Source organism: Leucoraja erinacea, chromosome 11 (assembly GCF_028641065.1).
Source record: "Leucoraja erinacea ecotype New England chromosome 11, Leri_hhj_1, whole genome shotgun sequence".
NCBI classification, from domain to species: Eukaryota; Metazoa; Chordata; class Chondrichthyes; order Rajiformes; family Rajidae; genus Leucoraja; species Leucoraja erinaceus.
Genome location: NC_073387.1, coordinates 47,730,128 through 47,750,712, shown reverse-complemented (window position 1 = coordinate 47,750,712; position 20,585 = coordinate 47,730,128). Strand labels below are relative to the sequence as shown.

General features: G+C 46.5%; 1 protein-coding gene across 2 annotated transcripts in view; it reads right to left on the bottom strand.

Annotated features, from left to right (window-relative positions):
- LOC129701774 (BTB/POZ domain-containing protein KCTD16-like) overlaps window positions 1–12,540 on the bottom strand; it is a 192,453-nt gene extending 179,913 nt beyond the window's left edge. For both annotated transcript variants that reach the window (XM_055643199.1, XM_055643201.1), the window contains exon 1: window positions 11,579–12,540. In XM_055643199.1, coding sequence (XP_055499174.1) covers window positions 11,579–12,410 — 832 coding nt within the window. In that variant the 5' untranslated portion in view covers window positions 12,411–12,540. The remainder of the gene's footprint in view (window positions 1–11,578) is intronic.
- Window positions 12,541–20,585: the final 8,045 nt, after the last annotated feature.

Genomic DNA, 20,585 nt, shown 5'->3' with positions numbered 1-20,585 from the left:
ATGCGGTTAAATGGATAACTGAATAAATTTCAGGTTTTATGCAACTATTAACTTGACATTTGCAAAGCGAATGATGACATCTCATCTTTTTAGGGTTTAATAATTCAGAGCCCCTCTGTTCCATTTTGTTAATTAAAGAGTATCAAGTAGCAACTAACAATAATTAAATGCCTTCAACAACCTATTATGATCATATTCAATCATTTAATTAACCAAAAAGGGAAAATTAAATCTAGTGGAGATGCTTCGTGAACAAAAATGTCATCTGTGATAAAATGCCACACTTACATGGAATTCTCTGCCACTGAGGGCAGTGGAGGCCAAATCATTGGATGGATTTAAGAGAGAGTTAGATAGAGCTCTAGGGGCTAGTGGAATCAAGGGATATGGGGAGAAGGCAGGCACGGGTTATTGATTGGGGACGATCAGCCATGATCACAATGTATGTCTTAATTTCCACAAATTAAGACATATATCATTACTTCATTATTGCTAGTTCAATATCTTTAAGCTCCGTAAGTTTCCGGAGAGGCGGGCGGGCTGACGAGGACGAAGAGGTACGTGGCGAGAGGGCTGGTGGGCGGGTGGGCGTGGGGCACCAAGAACAAAGTGGGTAGACACAAAGTAACTCCGCGGGACAGGCAGCATCTCTGGAGAGAAGGAATGGTTGATGTTTCGGGTCGAGACCCTTCTACAGACCAAGAACAAAGTGGGACTTCTACAGACCTCAAACAAAGAGGTATCGGGTGGGGGGGGGTGGGGGGGGGGGGGGGGGGGGGGGGGGGGGGGGGGTGCAAGAGGGAAGTGAGGACCAATCTGGGGGGAGGGGGGAGGGGGGGAGGGGAAAGGGGCGCCGAGAATAAAGAGGGACCATCGGCATTCTTTGCGTACTTTCCACACTGTATGCAAAAGCAAGGGATTTCACTGTCACACGTGAGAATAAAGTCTCATTGAATCATTGAATCCTAATTTAATAGTCTAATGGGATCACCTTTATCACAAACGAATAAAGGCCCATCATTTTTAAGAGGGAGGTAGATGTGGCCCTTGTGGCTAAAGGGATCAGGGGGTATGGAGAGAAGGCAGGTACGGGATACTGAGTTGGATGATCAGCCATGATCATGTTGAATGGCGGTGCAGGCTCGAAGGGCCGAATGGCCTACTCCTGCACCTATTTTCTATGTTTCTATGTTTCTATTTTCAACAACCGAGAAGAACCAAATAAACCACATAGCTAAAGCTCCCAGTGATCTTACTAACAGTAAGAAGGATCTTTGACACATGGAGAGGTGCAATCTAATGCAGCAGCAAGTTGCGATTACCACTCTGAGATGTCTCTCCCATTGGCATCCTGAGTCTCGATCTTCTCCCTGATCTTTCATCCCTACACAGTCACGCACCCTTCACCATGATATCCATTCTCTGTATTAATGGGAGATCGCTGAGGAAACTCCACTACACATCCACCTCGGGTCTGAGATGCATCAGAACTCAGCAATTATTCAGTGGGCCAAGTCAGAAGTTGTTGCTAGCTAGCAAAATTAAATCCCCAAGGCCTCTTTTGTCATTCCTTCTATAAAAGACAAGATTTTGTTAAGTTAATTAATGGTTTGTAAAGCCTTAAAGGAATTAATTCAGTGAGTTGAAAATATATTCACTCACTGACAGCGAATAAAAGATATTATGTCCCAGTTATAATAATAACTCAAGATATGAAAATGAAAAAAAAATGCTTCTTAGAATAAATAATAATGGAAGTATTAAATGGCTCCTCACTCTATATTTTCTTAAATTAGGTGCTAATACAGACCACAGATAACATGTATAGGAAGGGACTGCAGATGCTGGTATATACTGAAGCAAACACTTATATTTTGCTTGGGCTGCTTACAACCCAGCGGTAGGATCGTTGATTTCTCTAATTTCAAGTAATGCCTACAATTCACCCCCCCCCCCCCCCCCCCCATATATCTCTCTCCCCTCCACCCTAGTCATCGTACTAGTTCTACTGTTTGCATCCTTGTGTCCCTGCTAACAATGGGCCATTATGGACTCCACCCTTCCTGAGGTCATCTGTTGCTGCTGCTATTTTGTTCTGGCCTTCTCTATCTTTCAGTCTTAAGAAGGGTTCACACCGAAGATATACACCATATGCAAGAGTAACTCAGCGGGTCAAGCAACATCTATGGAGAAAAGGAACAGATGATATTTCGGGGCGGAATCCTTCTTCAGACTGAGAGTCAGGGGGAGAGGAAGAGCTATGAAGAGGACCGAAATGTCACCCATTCCTTTTCTCCAGAGATGCTGCCTGACTTGGGCATTTTGTGTCTATCCACAGATATGTCATTGTATAGTAAAGCGTAAATATAGGTGAACTGTAATACAATACACATACTGAGCTGTTCACGAGAGTGTAAAATACATTGAAAGTTCATGACTAAGTTTTGTTCACTAAATACTTATTTCCAAAAAAACATATTTGTGCATGGTTAATCACAATGTGAAAAGACAAAGCCCTGATACACATTACCCAAGAGCTTTAGACTTATATCTGTAGCAAAAGAGGGAAAAATCAAGTAAGCCATTTCAGACTGGAATATTTAACAGCTCCAGAATATTTATTTGGGCATTAAATGCAAGAACAGACAGATATCCATTAAAAATTCAAAATGAAATATTGCATTGAAAGGTAACATAATATTACAAAGGAAACTTTATCCCATCCAGTGGTCTCCCATGGATCATAATCATACTGTTCATCGTGTTTGGCATGGAAGGCAAACAGAGGCTTTGGTCAATGTTGTTTTATAACCTGCCTGCATTGTCCCACTGGAAACCTCATCAAATCTAAATTTATCATGCCATTCCGCAGCTTGTGTCTTAATCCACAATTCCCTTCTTCATGGGAGGGAAACGCAATTATCACTGCAGATAAATGTTGACTCAGGAGGAACGGTAGATCAACCGCTCCCTTAACAATTTAGCACAGCGTTGCAAACTGAGCTCTGCCATTCAATTGCTGATGCATTACCTAACGATTTGCTCAGCTTTCTCGCCCACCACCCAGCTTGTCTCTTAACCCACACTCCCGTGTTGCACAATGATCTTTTCACTATGAATGAATTGGCTTTTTGTTTAAATCGTATTTGCTTAGAACATATGTTGAGCGTTTGACGGCACGGGGCCTGTATTCGCTGGAGTTTAGAAGAATGAGGGGGGACCTCATTGAAACGCACAGAATAGTGAAAGGCTTGGATAGAGTGGATGTGGAGAGGATGTTTCCACTAGTGGGAAAGTCTAGGACTAGAGGTCATAGCCTCAGAGTTAAAGAACGTTCTTTTAAGAAGGAGATGAGGAGGAATTTATTTAGTCAGAGGGTGGTGAATCTGTGGAATTCTTTGCCACAGAAGGCTGTGGAGGCAGTCAGTGGATATATTTAAGGTAGGAATAGATAGATTATTGATTAGTACGGGTGTCAGAGGTTATGGGATCGAAGGCAGGAGAATGGGGTTCGGAGGGTTGCCATGCTGTGCGAACGGAAAGGATGAGAAGGAGTTTCTTCCCAGAGGCCATTGTAAACTCCTATCTCACCAGGGACTAACTTTACGGTACCATTTTACTGTTGTGTGGTGTCTTTTTTAAATTGCTGTTCTTTTCCTTTCTCTTCCCTCCCTCCCACAAATATGTAATATGTGATTATGCGATTCTGTTCCATTCTGTTTGTAGTTTGTTTGTTTGTTTTTTGCACAATTCGCGAGCATTGCCACTTTTCATTTCACTGCACATCTCGTATGTGAATGTGACAAATAAACTTGACTTGACTTGACTTGAGATCAGACATGATTGAATGGCAGAATAGACTTGATGGGCCAAATGGCCTAATTCTGCTCCTATCATTTATAATCTTATGAACACTTTTGCGTAACTCGTATTTGCTTAAGGGCAGCAAGGTGGCACAGCGGTAGAGTTGCTGTCTTGCCGCACCAGAGACCCAGGTTTAATCCTGACTACGGGTGCTGTCTGTACAGAGTTTGTATGTTCTCCTCATGACCACGTGTGCTTTCCCCAGGTGCTGTAGTTTCCTCCCACGCTGCAAAGACATATAGGTTTGTAGGTTGACACGAAATGCTTAAAAAACTCAGCATCTCGCCAGAGAAGGAATGGGTGGCATTTTGGGTCGAGATCCCCCATCTTCAGACCCGAAACATCACCCATTCCTTCTCTCCAGTGATGCTGCCTGGCCCGCTGAGTTATTCCTACATTTTGTATCTATCTTCGGTGTAAACCAGCATCTGCAGTTCCATCCTACAAGTTTGTAAATTAATTGGCTTTGGTATGAATTGTAAATTGTCCCTAGAGTGTGTAGGATAGTGTTAGTGAACAGGGCCGCTGGTCGGCGCGGACTTGTTGGGCCGAAGAACCTGTTTCTGTGATGTATCTCTAAACTAAACTAAATTAAATATGATTCCTACTAATACATGGTTACACTGTGAGTCAAGCAAAAAATCAATTAATTCATCTAGAATACTGATGTAAATGTTCAAGCAATACTGGATTACTGTCTTATTAAACTGGTGAAACAAATTGAAGAGCAGATCCAACCTTAACCCTTGGAAATATCACCTCACTAGTCCTTGGAAATAGCACCTCACAAGATAATGCATATATCTTGTAATTAAGCTAATGCAGAATTTGTTACTGGTTTCAATTATTAAGATTAAAACAATGCTTTTGGTTAACAATCATTAAGCCTGCCAGTATAAACTTCGCCAAAAAATATATAGAAGCGCATGTTCTCATAGAGTCATAGAATCATAGTTTTACAGCATGGAACTGGTGACTGCTAACCTTCATTGATTGATATACATCGAGTCATAGAGTCAGAGAGTTATACAACGTGGAAACAGGCCCTTCGGCCCAACTTGCCCACAACGACTAACAAGTCCCATCCACATTAACGCCACCTGCCTGCGTTTGGCCCATATCCCTCTATACCTGTCTTATCCATGTAACTGTCTAAATGTTTCTTAAATGTTGCGATAATACCTGCCTCAACTAACTCCTCTGGCAGCTCGTTCTATACACCCACCACCCTTTAGGTGAAAAAGTTACCTATCAGGTTCCTATTAAATCTTTCCCCCCCCTCACCTTAAACCTATGTCCTCTGGTTCTCGATTCCCCTACCCCTGGGCAAAAGACACTGTGTGTCTACCCGATCTATTCCTTTCATGATTTTGTACACAATGTTCTCATCAGTGATCAATAAGTTGTTGAGTTGAGACTATTCCAGATGAGAGGGTTGTACTTGTGTTTGGAAAGTCCCTCCATGACGCTGGGCATTGCTATTCACCTGGGAACCTTCTTACCTGCAGAAGTCAGCAGTCAAGGTCCTGTTCCAGGTCAAAGTGGTTTTGTGAACAGGCAAATGGTGAGTTTGGGTATCTCACCACTCAGTGAACATCCAGACGAGTGTGTTCAGTTGCAACGCAAAGAAAAGAACATTAGATTGTTCTTAATGGACCTTACCACTGATGGGGAAAAATGCACACTTAATCCCCTGTATTTAGCAATGACGGTTCTTCAGCTGAACTGTTTTAGTTTAGTTTAGAGATACAGCGTGGAAATGGGCCCTTCAGCCCACCAGGTCGGCACCGACCAGCGATTCCCGCACATTAACACTACCCTACACACACTTGGGACAATTTTACATTCATACCAAGCCAATTAACCTACAAATCTGTGCGTCTTTAGAGTGTGGGAGGAAACTGAAGATCGCGGCGAAATCCCACACGGTCACGGGGAGAACGTACCAACGCCATACAGACAGCACCCATAGTCGGGATTGAACACGTGTCTCTGGCGCTGAAAGGCAGCACTGTATCACCGGGGCCACCACCATGGTAGGTTGCAAGTAACTTATTTTTGGAAGATTGTGCAACAGCAAGATAATGCGATTTAGGGAGGGGATTCCAGAGGTTTGAGGTTTGAATGGGCCACTAGTGGTGATGTAAATATCACCAATAATTCGTCTGGTCTAACCACAATGATGCAGCAGCCAAGAAAGCACACCACACCTCTAACTCCTCAGGAGGCTAAACAAATTCAGCGTGCCTCCAATTATTATTACCAATTTCCACAAATGCACCAGAGAAAGCATCTTATTCAATGCGTTGGGGCTTTCCTTAGCAACTGCTCTGCCCCAAGTGGAAGATATCGCACAGAGTTGTAAACACAGCCTGCCCATCATACATACAGAGCTTCTCTCTCATAGATACCATCTATGCTCACGCTGCCTCATGAAAGCAGCCAACATAATCAAGGACCACTCACACCCCAACCATTCTCTCTTCTTCCCTCTCCCACCAGGGAGAATATACGACAGGTTGAAAGCATGTACCATCACATTCAAGAACAGTTTCTTCTCCTCTCTTATCAGACTTTTGAACAGACTTCACGTATGGTAGGATAATTCCTGATAGAGTCATAGATTCATACAGCGTGGAAACAGACCCTTCGGACCAAATTGCCCACACCGACCAACACGTCCCATCTACACAAGTCCCACTTGCCAACATTTGGCCCATATCCCTCTAAACTTGTCCTATCCATGTATCTGACTAAATGTTTCTAAAACCATATCCCTCTACACTTGTCCTATCCATGTATCTGACTAAATCTTTCTAAAACATTGCAATAGTACGTCAACATGTCCATTCAACCATATAACAATTCAGCTCCAGCATCTTACAAGTTTGCCATGTTTTTTCCCCCCTCCACCTACATTCCATTCCCTTCTCATCCATATGCCTGTGATAAGGAACCTGCCTCACCCCTGGAGCTTCCTATCTAAATCTTATTACCCCTAAACCTACCCTTATTCTCTGGTTCTCGATTCCCCTACTCTGGGCAAGGGACTCTGTACGTCAACATGATCCATTCCTCTCATGATTTGTATAACTCTATAATATCACCCCTCATTCTCCTGTGCTCCAAGGAATAAAGTCCTAGCATGCTCAACCTCTCCCTATAGCTCAGGCCCTCAAGTCCTGGCAACTCCCAATTTACCTCACAGTGAGCCATATATTTTATTTCTACACTTTCTCTGTGCCTATAACATTACATTTTGCACTCTATTAATTTTCTCATTTGTACACCCTGATGTACAGATGTGGGGATGGTTTGTGTGGATAGCATGCACAACATGTCTTTTACCATTCTTTTAGGAAGGAGCTGAAGATACATTTCTTTAGTTAGACAGTGGTGAATCTGTGGAATTCTTTGCCACAGAAGGCTGTGAAAGCCAAATCAGTGGGTATTTTTTAGGCAGAGATAGATAGATCCTTGGTACACAAAAATATTGGAGAAACTCAGCGGGCGCAGCAGCATCTATGGAGCGAAGGAAATAGGCAACGTTTCAGCCCGAAACGTTGCCTATTTTCTTCGCTCCATGGATGCTGCTGCACCCGCTGAGTATCTCCAGCATTTTTGTGTACCTTAGATTTTCCAGCATCTGCAGTTCCTTCTTAAACGCATAGATAGATCTTTCATTAGTACAGGTGTCAGAGGGTATGGGGAGAAGGCAGGAGAATGGGGTTAGGAAGGCGATATAGATCAGCCATGATTGAATGGCAGAGCTGACGGTAATTCTACTCCTATACCTTATGACCACATCTCCGCATGCCTGACAATATTACAGCAAGCCAATACCAATTTGGAAATTACCAAGAGACCAACATTGTAGCAATGTAAATAGTTTGAAAAATTATAAGCATGGATTGATTTGAAAAGAACAAAGAGACCTGGCCCATTGGAAGACAAAAATGGAAATGTTAAAATCAAGATATTGCTCAATGTTGGAATTAAGATCAAGGAACAAGGGTGATCGTAAATGGGAGTGGATTGGTCATGGACACTACTAGCATGTTGGATAATCTCAAGTTTACAAAACGGTACATTGTTGCTTTACTTCCCTTATCGGGTATCGATACATCGTAAATGGCTCGATTATAATCGTGTATTGTCTTTCCGCTGGCTGGTTAGCGCGCAACAAAAATGTTTCACTCTACGCTTGGACTAAACTGAACGGATCTGTAAATTGGACAAAAACACACTAGGATAGTCAGGTCGTGGGCTAAAAAAAGAGTTATCGATAAAGTGTTTAATTGAATTCGCTGAATTCTTAAACGACATCCTCCATGTTAATTTCGACTAAAGACTTGTCACTTTTTAATTCCATCTGTCACAAAGAGCTCCCGAGCGATGTTTTAGTGATCGGCACTTCACAACGAGTTAATTCAGCCAGAAGAAAATATTCTCAAGTAACACTATCAGGTGCGGCAGGCGCGACAGTGTTGTGTGACTGAGCGACGCCACGGTGATATTATATGATTATCTTCTGGCAAAAGCTCTAAAGATAGTTAGTGTATGCCACTCTCAGCGTCCAAGCCCCTGGCATTTGGATCGAAAGCACTCGGAGCTGACGACCACTGGTTTTTCGAGAGATATATTTTTTACATTTCAACATTTACATGTATATTCGTAGCGAAAATACCGCCTGATAAAACAACGTTGACCAGTTTCTCGACTCTGAGCTACCTATTTCTCACTGATGGTAAGAGAATATCACATTGCAATAAACTCACTTGCCCAAGGGAAATCGCATCATGAGTTGTGCAGGCACTCGGCGAATACTACACGAAACTTTTGTCATGAGCAGACACAGCTCGCTACTGCCCCTTGCGGGGGTGCTGCGTGAACCGGTTGTGTCCCCGGCTTTAGAAGCACAGACAGGAGGTAAACCCTGGTTTTACACGAGTTGCTGGTATTTCAAAGCAGCGGCTACATATAATTCCTGTCTTCTTGGGTCGATTAGACACATTATACCTCCGCCCCTCCCGTCATCAAGGCAGGCAGCATCTAGTGGTCGAAAAGGCAAACCGTGCCCCAGCAGCTTTGGAAGTTAACACTGTGTATCAGTGGCTCCACTTACACTCGCTGCTGATCAACAATGTGAATCATAGAAACAAAAAAATAGGTGCAGGACTGGGCCATTCGGCCCTTCGAGCCAGTTCAATATTCGATTCAATGTGATCATGACTGATCATCCAAAATCAGTACCCCGTTCCTGTTTTTATCCCATATCCCTTGATTCCCTTAGCCCTGTCAACTGTCTCTTGCAAACATCCAGCGAATTGGCCTCCACTGCCTTCTGTGGCAGAGAATTCCACAGATTCACAACTCTCTGGGTGAAAAGGTTTTTCCTCATCTCAGTCCTAAATTGCCTTCCCCTTATTCTTGGACTCTAGACTCCCCCAACACCGGGAACATTTTTCCTGCATCTACCATATCCAATCCTCTAAGAATGTTGTATGTTTCTATAAGATTCCCTCTCATCCTAAATTCCTGCGAATACAAGCCCAGTCGACCCATTCTTTTATCGGGCGTCTGTCCCGCCATCCCAGGAATTAACCCGGTGAACCTACGCGGCACTCCCTCAACAGAAATAATGTCCTTCCTCAAATTAGGAGACCAAAATTGCACATAATACTCCAGGTGCGATCTCACCAGGGCCCTGTACAACTGCAGTAGGACCTCCTTGCTCCGAAACTCAAATCCTCTCGCAATGAAGGCCAACTTGCCATTGGCTTTCTTCACTGACTCGGTGCCCACACAGTCAAGGGTAAAGAACTGAGCCACTCGCTCACAAGCTGCAGGAACCATGGGGACAGGCATTTCTGACTAGTTTGTTCTCTGGCTGCCTCGTTTCGTTAACGGCATCTTGTCCTGTAATTACTGTTCGGTACAATCTGTCCCTAACTCTGTACAGTGTAGGCTCCGTCAAAGAACTGCCATTCGGCCGTCATTTGCTGTGCACGTGACATCGATACTAGCCCCGTTCGCCATTAAAAACCACAGCACAATTACAACGTATCTTTCCAGTTGCTCTAATTGAACGACAGCGAAACGTGTGCTTAATTATTCTCTGCCGTCCAGGGGGGGGTTGTGTATACAGTCGGTGCAGGGAGGGAGGCAGTGAGGTTGGGGAGCATTTGAACGGGCACAACGGTCGTTAAATGTTGGTTTTGTGAAACTCATCGTTAGTCCATCGTGTCGGCTCAACGCGGTCAACAGTGAACCGTGGTTGGAGAAGGAGTGTACTCGTGTTGGGTGGTGGGTGTGGACGGGGATGTGGTGGGTGGTGAGTGTGTGTGGGTGGGGGTGTAGCGACGTTATGCTGGCGACGGGTGATGCGTGTGGGAGTTGATGGGGGAAGGTCAGGGTGGTGGTGAGTGTGGAGGGGGGAATGTGGGGATGGATCGGGGGTGTGGACGAGATGTGTTTGAGATGGGGGTGGGTGTAGTGGCGTGGCTGCTTGGCGTGGGTGGAGGGGCTGGGTTGGGAAAGGGTGGTGGATTGGACGTGTTGGGTATGGATGAAGGAGATGTCTAGGTAATGGAAAGGATATATTTGGGGAAAGATGGTGGCTTGGGCGGGTTGTGAGGGGGATGGGTGGAGGAGGTGTCCAAGTTATGTATTGTGGGGTTGGACGGGGGGTGGGTGTAGAGGATGGGAAGATGGAGGGGTCTAGAGAATGGACGGGGAGAATGGATAGATTATGTGGAAGTTGACATACAATGCCGGCGTAACAGCGGGACAGGCAGCATGTCTGGAGGAAAGGAATGGGTGTCGTTTCGGGTCTAGATTATGTGGAGTGGATGGGTTGTGTTGGGGGATGGATGAAGGGGCGGCTAGATGATGGATGGTGAGAGTGAACGCGATGAGTTTGGGTGGGTTTGTCTTGCGGGTGAGTGGATGGGCTATCCCGGTGGTGGATGGTGGATCTGGCCAGGATGTCATGGGAATAATTAGAAGGGGGTGCCTCGAGGAGAGATGCCAGGTTTGGAGGGACGGGCTGTATTGGGGATGGGGGGGGGGATGTGGTGTCTAGCGGGTGGATGTTGGGTTTGGGGGGTGCGCTTGGAATGGGTGGAGGTGGTGTCTAGGAGATAGATATTGGTTTTGGGGTGGGGGGGGGGAGGTTATGTTGGGGGGTGGGAGGAGTGGTGTCTGGAGGATGGGTGATGGGTTTGGTGTATGTGTCCACGCCATGGAGGAGGTATCTCGGGAATGTCTGGTGGGTCTGGGTGGGCGGGTTGTGTTGGGGATGGGAGGAGGGGGTCTGGGGAGTGGGTGGGGGTCTGGAGAATGGATATTGGCGGTGGAGTGGATGTGTTAGGGTTGGAGGGGGTCTGGGGAGGGGGTGGGTGGGTCTGGGTGGGCAGGTTGTGTTGGGGATGGGAGGAGGGGTGTCTGGGGAGTGGGTCTGGGGAATGGATATTGGCGGTGTAGTGGATGATGGATGTCTGGGGAGTGGGTGGGGGTCTGGAGAATGGATATTGGCGGTGGAGTGGATGTGTTAGGATGGCTGGTGGGTGTAGATCCCTATTGAGCGGTGGGTGTGAACGGCTAGGTGTTGCACAGTGGGCTGGGTTTGTGGAGAACAGTGCGGGCTGTGGGCTGGGAGTGGCGGTGTGTGGAGGTGCCAGGTGTAAAGGGTGCGGGGGCCCGCTGTACTCACGGTAGAAGAGGTATTCCGTGTAGCTGCTCCACGCCCTGTCGTCGACCGCTTGGCCGCACGCCGAGCCGGTGAGGGACGAATTGCTGCCCAGCAGAGTGAAGCCAGCCTCGGCCAGCGTGTCGAAGGCTCTCTCCAGTTGCCGGTAGCGGAGATAGAAGCGGGACGTGTACCTGTCCGGGGTTCGGTCGGGGTCCCTGCTCTCGTTCACGTTGTCCCCGAACACTTCCTTGAGGAGGCCGATCCGGCCACAGGCGAGGATGCGGGGGACCCGTCGGAAGAGGCGGGCGTCGCCCTGCATGTTGTCCCGTCCCAGCACGCAGGAGCCCCGGTAGCCCAGGGTGATGAAGCCGGCTCGGCGCTCGGCCGTCTGGCTCACGGGCCGGGGGAGGTCGCTGCCCTGAGACAGCTCCTCCTGGTCGCTGTGAGAGGGTTCCTCCAGGCCGGGACTCTGCCTCTCCTCCGGGCTCAGCATCCTCACCAGGTCGGGCAGTTGGAAGAACTCTGCCTCCCGCCGCAAGCGCATCTTCTCCGGGAACAGGTCGGGCAGCACCACGGAGCGGTCGCGCAGGTAATCCAGGATGTAGCGGAACAAGAAGCCGTCCCTGTCGATGAAGAAGCGCCCGCGGTTGTCCCGGGCCAGGTCGGGGCTGCCGGAGTTCCTCTTGTGCCCGAACATCCTGCCCAGGACCGAGTTGGGCAGGCTGGTCAGGGTGGACAGCCGGGTGAAGTAGACCTGACCTCCCACGTTTAACTCCACCACTTCGGGCAGCGCCGCCGCGCCGCTCTCCCGGCTTGACACGGCTGCTACCCTACAGTTGGCATTTAACGCCATCTCCGAGCGACCGGCCGCCAGCTGGTCCACACCCCTGCTCTCCGCTGCCTGCAACGGCCCAAGTGGCCGAGTTCTCCCCGCTCCCCTCCTCCCTCCTCCCCCCTCCCCACCCCTTCCCCTCCTCTCCCCTCCTCTCCCCTCCCCTCACTCCCTGCCAGCTGCCGCCCCTGCTCTCCCTTCCCCACCCTCGGGCTGGGGTCCTCTGGGGCAACGCTGGAGGCTCGGGTGACCAGCGTCTGACCCGCGCTAGGAGCTGCTTTCTCCCGGGCTGTTCCTCGCCCGCCGCCGGCTTCGTTGATCCAACCTCCCTCCCTGTGTCACATCTCAGAGAGGCACAGAGAGAGAGAGAGAGAGAGAAAGCTGCTGGGAAACGAGTCTTACATCATTTCCCCAAGAACTCACACCGCCTCCTGTCGACATTCACTTCTATAACTTGTGGGCTCGGGATGAATCAGGTTCACAGGCAAAATAAACCCCCTCCCTCCCTCCCTCCCTCCCTCCTTCCTTCTCTCTCTCCCCCTCCCTCTCCCTCTCTCTCTCTCTCTCCCCTCCCTCCCTCCCTCTTCTCTGTGCTCGTTCGCGGCTTCGGCATCTCTGGCCACTTTAGGACTCGGACACTTTCAGAGACTCCGCCCGCCCATCACCCACCCCTCCCCGGCCGGCACAACCTTGCTGGATGCCACTGAAACGTGCCGAGATTTCTCCTGCACGACCACACAGTTATCATTGTGCATCAAAAGCCCTCCGCCAGAACCGCGGTCTCGCCTTCACCACCCCACCCCACCCCACCCCACCTTCCTTTGGCTCCTATGGTTCAAATCCGTTAAGATACTGCGAGATGTATTTTAGGACCGTGGAAATAAATGATGGGATATGGCTGTAAATGTGCGGGGCGAGGTGACCCAGCGATCAATAAAGGCTCATAATACCAGTCTACGCCAACAGTTCAACGATTCAGAAACACGACGAGACGTATCTTGTATCCAAATTACCCAGCCCTTGGTCGCGCATGAAGTGAAAGTTTGGACCACAACCGATACAAATGATCCCATTGATCAGACACGAGTTTCAATCGCCGCACTAATGGGTGTGAGCAGCAATGAACTGGATTGCTACTGATATTGGGAGCAAATATCATAAATGCAAGTTAAATACTGGAAAACTAGAAGTGCGCAACAGGATACAAAAACCATTCCCACATTAGTAATCACACACGTTGGCTAAAAATAGAACGATTAAATATGTTAAACGACATAGGATTGACATTTTCCTTCGAGAGAAAAAAATAAACCATATCCTAAACAAAAAAACCCCACATTTATAACCAATGGTTACCGCAGTTAATTCAATTGCGTAAAATAATCCACATAATTCAATCCTTTTCCCTTTCAGAGATCATGCATCTCTTGAAGCTATTTCATATTTCAATGGATGAAAATTATTTTGAGCTAATATATAGTGAAGTCTTCCACTTCCTTTGTTTGTTGAATTGACAATTTTTCGAGAGCCATGGGAAACAGTTTTATAACCAATGGTTACCGCAGTTAATTCAATTGCGTAAAATAATCCACATAATTCAATCCTTTTCCCTTTCAGAGATCATGCATCTCTTGAAGCTATTTCATATTTCAATGGATGAAAATTATTTTGAGCTAATATATAGTGAAGTCTTCCATGTCTGTTTGTGTGAGGAAGTGATAATTTCAGAGCATGGGACAGTACACATGGACACAAAATGCTGAAGTAATGGGATGCTGTCTGACCCGCTGAGTCACCCAAACATTTTTGTGTCTATCTTCGGTGTAAACCATCTGAGAGTTCCTTCTCGCAGATGGATCGCGCTGTTCGGTCCACAATGTCTACGCTGAACATAATGCCTGGTTAAACTAATCCCCTCAGCCTGCAAATGATCCATATCCACCCATTCCCTGCATTTCCATGTGCTTATCGTAAATGAGGCTTAAAATACTCTTAAGGTAACTGCCTCAGGCGCCACCATCCCTGGCAGTGGGTTCCAGGCACCCACCGCTCTCTGTAAACAAAAAACATACCTTGCATATCACTTTTAAACTTTGCCTCTTTCACCTTAAACCTAAGGTGAAGATTTTACATAGGATTTCACATCTCCGCCTTGGAACAAAAATTCTGTCTACCCTATCTATACCTGTCATGATTTGATATACTACTATCAGGAAGTATAGAAACCTGGAAAAATAGGTGCAGGAGTAGGCCATTCGGCCCTTCGAGCCAGCACCATCATTCAATATGATCATGGCTGATCATCTAAAATCATTACCCCGTTCCTGCTTTTTCCCCATATCCCTTGATTCCTTTAGCCCTAAGAGCTCTCTCTTGATAACTTAATAACTGATAACTGAAATAAAAGAAAAATATAAAACTAAGGGTATTACTACTGATTTCAGTAAAGAGGAAAGTTAGCTTTAGAATATGTGAATTAATATAATAATCCATCTTTTCATTATGTTCTTCTGGACTTAAGATCTAGCAAATTGCTTTTGTTAATTTTATTTAATTCGATAATTTCAATGATTCGTTATGGTCACGGGCATTGGTATAGTGAAACTCTGTGTTTTTGCATACAATCCCAGTAAATTTGTGAATTTATGGAATTCCCTGCCACAGAGGGCAGTGGAGGCCAAGTCACTGGATGGATTTAAGAGAGAGTTAGATAGAGCTCTAGGGGCTAGTGGAGTCAAGTGATTTGGGGAGAAGGCAGGCACGGGTTATTGATAGGGGATGATCAGCCATGATCACAATGAATGGTGGTGCTGGCTCGAAGGGCAGAATGGACTCCTCCTGCACCTATTTTCTATGTTTCTATGTAAAATAATACTGGAGACTTCACCTAGCCAGTACACAAAGAGTCGCCACTTTTTATGGCATCGACAAAGGTTCAAAATACCTTAGTGCAATCTTTTTGCAGCAGTGCACCAGGCCACTTATGGCCACAGGCAGCACGCCAGGTCATACTAATATATAAAACAGCAGTTTGGAATGTGTAATTCCATATTTGGATATCCTTGGAGCTTGATGAGGAACAGAAGCTGAATCCAAACATTTATTTCAGCTGAATCCTGAAAATGCTGCAAATTGTGGCATCAAAGAGACAAACGGAGTGAACATTACATCACAATTTTCTGAAGGTGGGCATGAAACGTTGCTGCTCTCAACAAAGGTGCTGCCTTCTGAGTATTCTCGGCATTATCTGTTTTTATTTCAGATTTCCAACAGCCAAAGTTAGGTGCGTTTTGTTTAGCCAAATCGTGTTTTGCAGACTGGTGGGCAATGATGGTCTACTTTAAGATAAGGAAAATGGAAAAAAAAGCATAGTGCGTCGGGAATGCAGATGCTGGATCCCACTGAAGATAGACACAAAATACTGGAGTAACTCAGCGGGAAAAGCAGCATCTCTGGAGAGAAGGAATGGGTGACGTTTCAGGGCGAGACCCTTCTTCAGACTGCAGGAAGACTGTCTGAAGACGGGTCTCGACCCAAAACGTCACCCATTCCTTCTCTCCAGAGAGATGCTGCCAGTCCCGCTGAGTTAGTCCAGCATTTTGTGCCTATTTTCAGTGAGAAAAGGGATATCTGCTGGAATATTGGCGAGAAGGTCTTTCAGCTGATGATCCAAACCTCCAGCAGACTTCAGTAGAAGGGGCAAAGTTGAAGGAGGCTTCTGTTGCTGTAGGAATCCTCATTGACACGTGGCACACCTGAAGCTGCAGTGTAAGGCGAGAACCATGAATGAAGATAAAGGTGAAAATAAATTCCTTGGTTGGTTTCAATAAATGTCATTTCAGGATGAAGCTCGATACATCACAAAAATATCAAAATGTGCAGTACCTCACTGTAATGGATGGGTTCTAAACCCAAAATAAGCTGAGTTTTTTCTGCCTGAGCTGACAACAGCAGGCATTATGAATTCTAAAGGACGAGAGCTCAAAAATACCATAGGGAGCCATCATTAGGACTTACATTGCCTTCAGCGCACTGCGTGAGAATCAGGAGTTGGACAACTATTGCAAGCATCGAGGTTAAATTGACTGGCCCAGAGTTGATGAATTTACCCTTTCACCTTTCCTCAAAAGTTTCTTCTGTTTTTAGTTTTAGTTTTTGAGATACAGCGAGGGAACCGCCAATCACCCATACACTAGTTCTACCCTGCACACTAGGCCATAAACATGTCTGTTGACCAGTAGGGTCTCTGCCACAGGAGTGTCCCAGGGAGCTGCGTGGGCTCGATCCACCCGTCCAACATCCGCGCCGCCGACGACCGAAGACCGTAAAGCTCCTATCGCGTCCCACAGGCCTCCCAGGGGACTGCGGTGAAGCCGGATGGCGAGGGCCATCTGGGACGAAGGAGCCTCAGCGGTGGCGGCGATGGGAGCCTCGGCGGTGGGGCCTGGCGGTCGATAAGCATGAAGGGGGAGGGAGGAGGAAGGAAAGACAATAGGGGGGGTCCGCCGTGAAGAACAATGGGGACCCGGCGTGGTGGGACCACTGTGAGTGACGGTGGGAGAACAAAGGGGACCTGGTGGAGGGGGCACTCTAGTTTAGAATCCTCTGCCCAGGGGATAAGTCTGCGTTCGTTTGTTTGTTTGTTCATTTGTTCCGGTGAAGGCGTTGTGCACAAGGCAGCCCAGCCAACAGTCGCTTGTCTTTTTCTTGTTGTTTTCACTTTTAATTTTCAAGTTTTTGTGTACCTTGTGTGTTGTGACTGTCGGCAGACCAATTTCCCTCCGGGGATGAATAAAGTTTGTCGTATCATAGTAACAATTTGCAGAAGGCAATTAACCTACCAGCCTGCACGTTTTTGGAATGTGGGAGGAAACCAGAGCTCCCGGAGAAAGCACACATGGCCACAGGGACAACAAGCAAACTCCATACAGACAGCACCTGTAATCAGGAACACACCCGGGTCCCTTGCACTGTACCACAACTCTACCGCTGCCATTGGCAGAAGATACAAACACGTGAAAGATGTTCCACCAGACTCAGGAATTGGTTAAAGAAGGGTCTCGACCCGAAACGTCACCCATTCCGTCTATCCAGAGATGCTGCCTGTTCCTCTGAGTTACTCCAGCATCCTGTGTCGATCTTCGGTGTAAACCAGCACTTGCAGTTCCTTCCTCCACAACAATTTTATTACACTGTGTTATCATACTACTGAACAGTCCTCCCAAAAGTTATGGTGCAGTCCCGATCTTCCAACCTACCTTATTGCAGACATTGGACGTTTTCTCTGGAATTGTAATGTTACGGTGCTGCAAATCCATGTTCTGCACTCAGGTATTCTTTTCTTTGCACGACCTTTGCCAGGTCAGTGGATATTTTTAAGGCAGAGATTGACAAATTCTTGATTAGAACGGGTGTCAAGGGTTATGGGGAGAAGGCAGGAAAATAGGATTAGGAGGCAGAGATCTGCAAAGATTGAATGGGGGAGTAGATGTGTCGAATGGCCCAATTCCATTCCTATAACTTGTGAACCTGTTTTAACAGTTTTACTGTCTCCGACTACATTTTATCTCTGTACCACCCACTCCCCTGTCATCAGTCTGAAGAAGGGTCTCAACCCGAAATGTTACCCATTTCTTCTCCCTGGAGATGCTGCCTGTCCCGCTGAGTTACTCCTGCATTTTGTGTCTACCTTCAATTTAAACCAGCATCTGCAGTTCTTTCCTACACTTACTTGTGTATAGCCTGATTGTGTTTGTGTGAAGTATTATCTGATTTAATCGAATAGCGCACACAAAATAATAATAATCATAATAATGCATTTTATTTGCTGGCGCCTTTCTGGACACCCAAGGACACCTTACAGGACATAAAATCACAATACATTTATCAATGTTAAAATCAAGTTGATTAAAAACAAAAAACAAAAAAAACAAAAAATACACAAAACATTTTAAGTCATTAAAATCAGGGTGAACATGGTGGAAGTTATGTCGGGTATGCTAATCTAAACAGGTGTGTTTTGAGTTGTGATTTGAATTGATCGATAGTTTCCAGGTGACGGATGGGAGGTGGGAGAGTGTTCCAGAGACGTGGGGCAGAGCAGCTGAAGGCTCTGGCACCCATGGTGCTGACTCTAAATGTGGGGACAGTTAAAATTGCAGCTGAGGAGGAACAAAGTGATTGGGAAGGAGTGTATGGTAGCAGCAGGTCAGAGAGGTATTGGGGAGCAAGGTGGTGTAGGGCTTTGAAGGTCAGCAGTAAAATCTTGTAGTTAATCCGGTGGTGCGCAGAGAGCCAGTGGAGCTGAGTGAGGATGGGTGTGATGTGGTCCGATGATCTGGTGCGGGTGATGATCCGGGCTGCAGAGTTCTGAATGCATTGGAGGCGATGAAGAAGTGTATTGGAGGTGCAAGTGAGGAGGGCGTTGCAGTAATCGATGCGGGATGTGACCAGAGCGTGGATGAGGACTTTTGTATTGTCTTTGGAGAGGGAGGGGCGGAGTCTGGAGATGTTGCGGAGATGAAAGTATGCGGAGCGTGTGATATTGCTGATGTGGGGGCCAAAGGAAAGTGTACTGTCCAGAATGACGCCGAGACTTTTGACATGGGGGGAGGTGGGTATGGGTGAGCCATCAACTGAAATGGTGAACGGGAGGGTTTTGGAGAGTGTGGACTTTGAGCCAATTAGCATGATTTCTGTTTTATTTCCATTGAGTTTTAGAAGGTTGAGTGACATCCAGTTGCTGATAGCTTGAAGACAGGTGGTGAGGGCAGTTGGGGGAAGGGAGGTGTTTGGTTTTGTGGAGAGGTAAAGTTGTGTATCATCGGCGTAGCAGTGAAAATTGATTCCAAAATGACGGAGAATATTGCCAAGAGGTTGAATATAGATGATAAAAAGCAGTGGCCCCAGCACCGATCCCTGAGGAACACCATGGGTGACTGTGGCAGTTGTGGATGTGACTTTATTTCCCTGGATGAACTGTTTTCTGTCGTGTAGATAGGACCTGAACCAAAGTAGTGCATTGTTGTTGATGCCGGTGGAGATTTCCCCGCTTTCCCCCATATCTCGGCAAAAATCACAACAATAAACCAATATTAATAATTGGTAAATACCCCCCCAATCCCAAATCTCTCCATGCCACAGGAGATCAACTAATGCAAATAACTAGCTGCATTTTGCAGGCTACAGATTGTTACTCTATTTGATATATTCCACTGACAGTGAAGTCAGGCTAATTTGAGAACTTGTGTGAAATCAAAGCTCAAGATTTCCATTCAAACATGTTGGAAATTTTCCAGTGCAGAAAATTCTGTTTTGTTGAAATATTTTCTTATAGATCTGTGCTCTGATTATGTAACAACTTTTATTTTCAGTGGAATACACCTACAGCACACATTTACTGGGCAGCACAGTGGCACAACAAGTGGCACAACAATGAAATTGCTGCCTTAATCTGAATCTTACAGCGCCAGAGACCCGGGTTCGATCCTGACCGCAGGTGCTGGCTGTACGAAGTTTGCACGTTCCCCTTGTAACCAGTCTGGTTTTCTCCGGGTGCTCCGGTTCCCTCCCAAAGCCCAAAGACATACAGGGTTATAGGTTGTCAAGAAGGAACTGCAGATGCTGGAAAATCGAAGGTACACAAAAAAGCTGGAGAAACTCAACTCAGAAACTATAGAAACTCCATCTATAGATGCTGCTGCACCCGCTGAGTTTCTCCAGCTTTTTTTGTGTACCTTCAGGTTTATAGGTTAATTGGTTTCTGTAAATGGTCCCTAATATGTAGAATAGAACTAGTGTATGGGAGTTTACTGGCCGGCACGAACCCGGTGGGCTGACGGGCCTGTTTCCACGGTGTACCTCTAAATCTAAAACCTAAAATTAATTGAATTGGAAACTGAGGCCAAGAAGCTCAAAATGTTTTACCAACAAGTAAATGCAAATTGATCAATAACGTATTGAGCTTGAATGTTTTCATTCTGAGCAGCAATGGTTGGACATTTCCAGCCTTTTCTCCAGCTAAAGTTGGTACATTCGTTCCATTGTACTTTGCTTTGTTTAGTGATATGAAATGTATCCAATCAAGTGCAAACATTTCACACAAGATTATTCATGATGCACGGAAGCCATCTGAAGTGTGACCGTTGCATCATGCCAGTCGGAGGGGGGGGGGGGTTTGGATACATTTCTTAGACT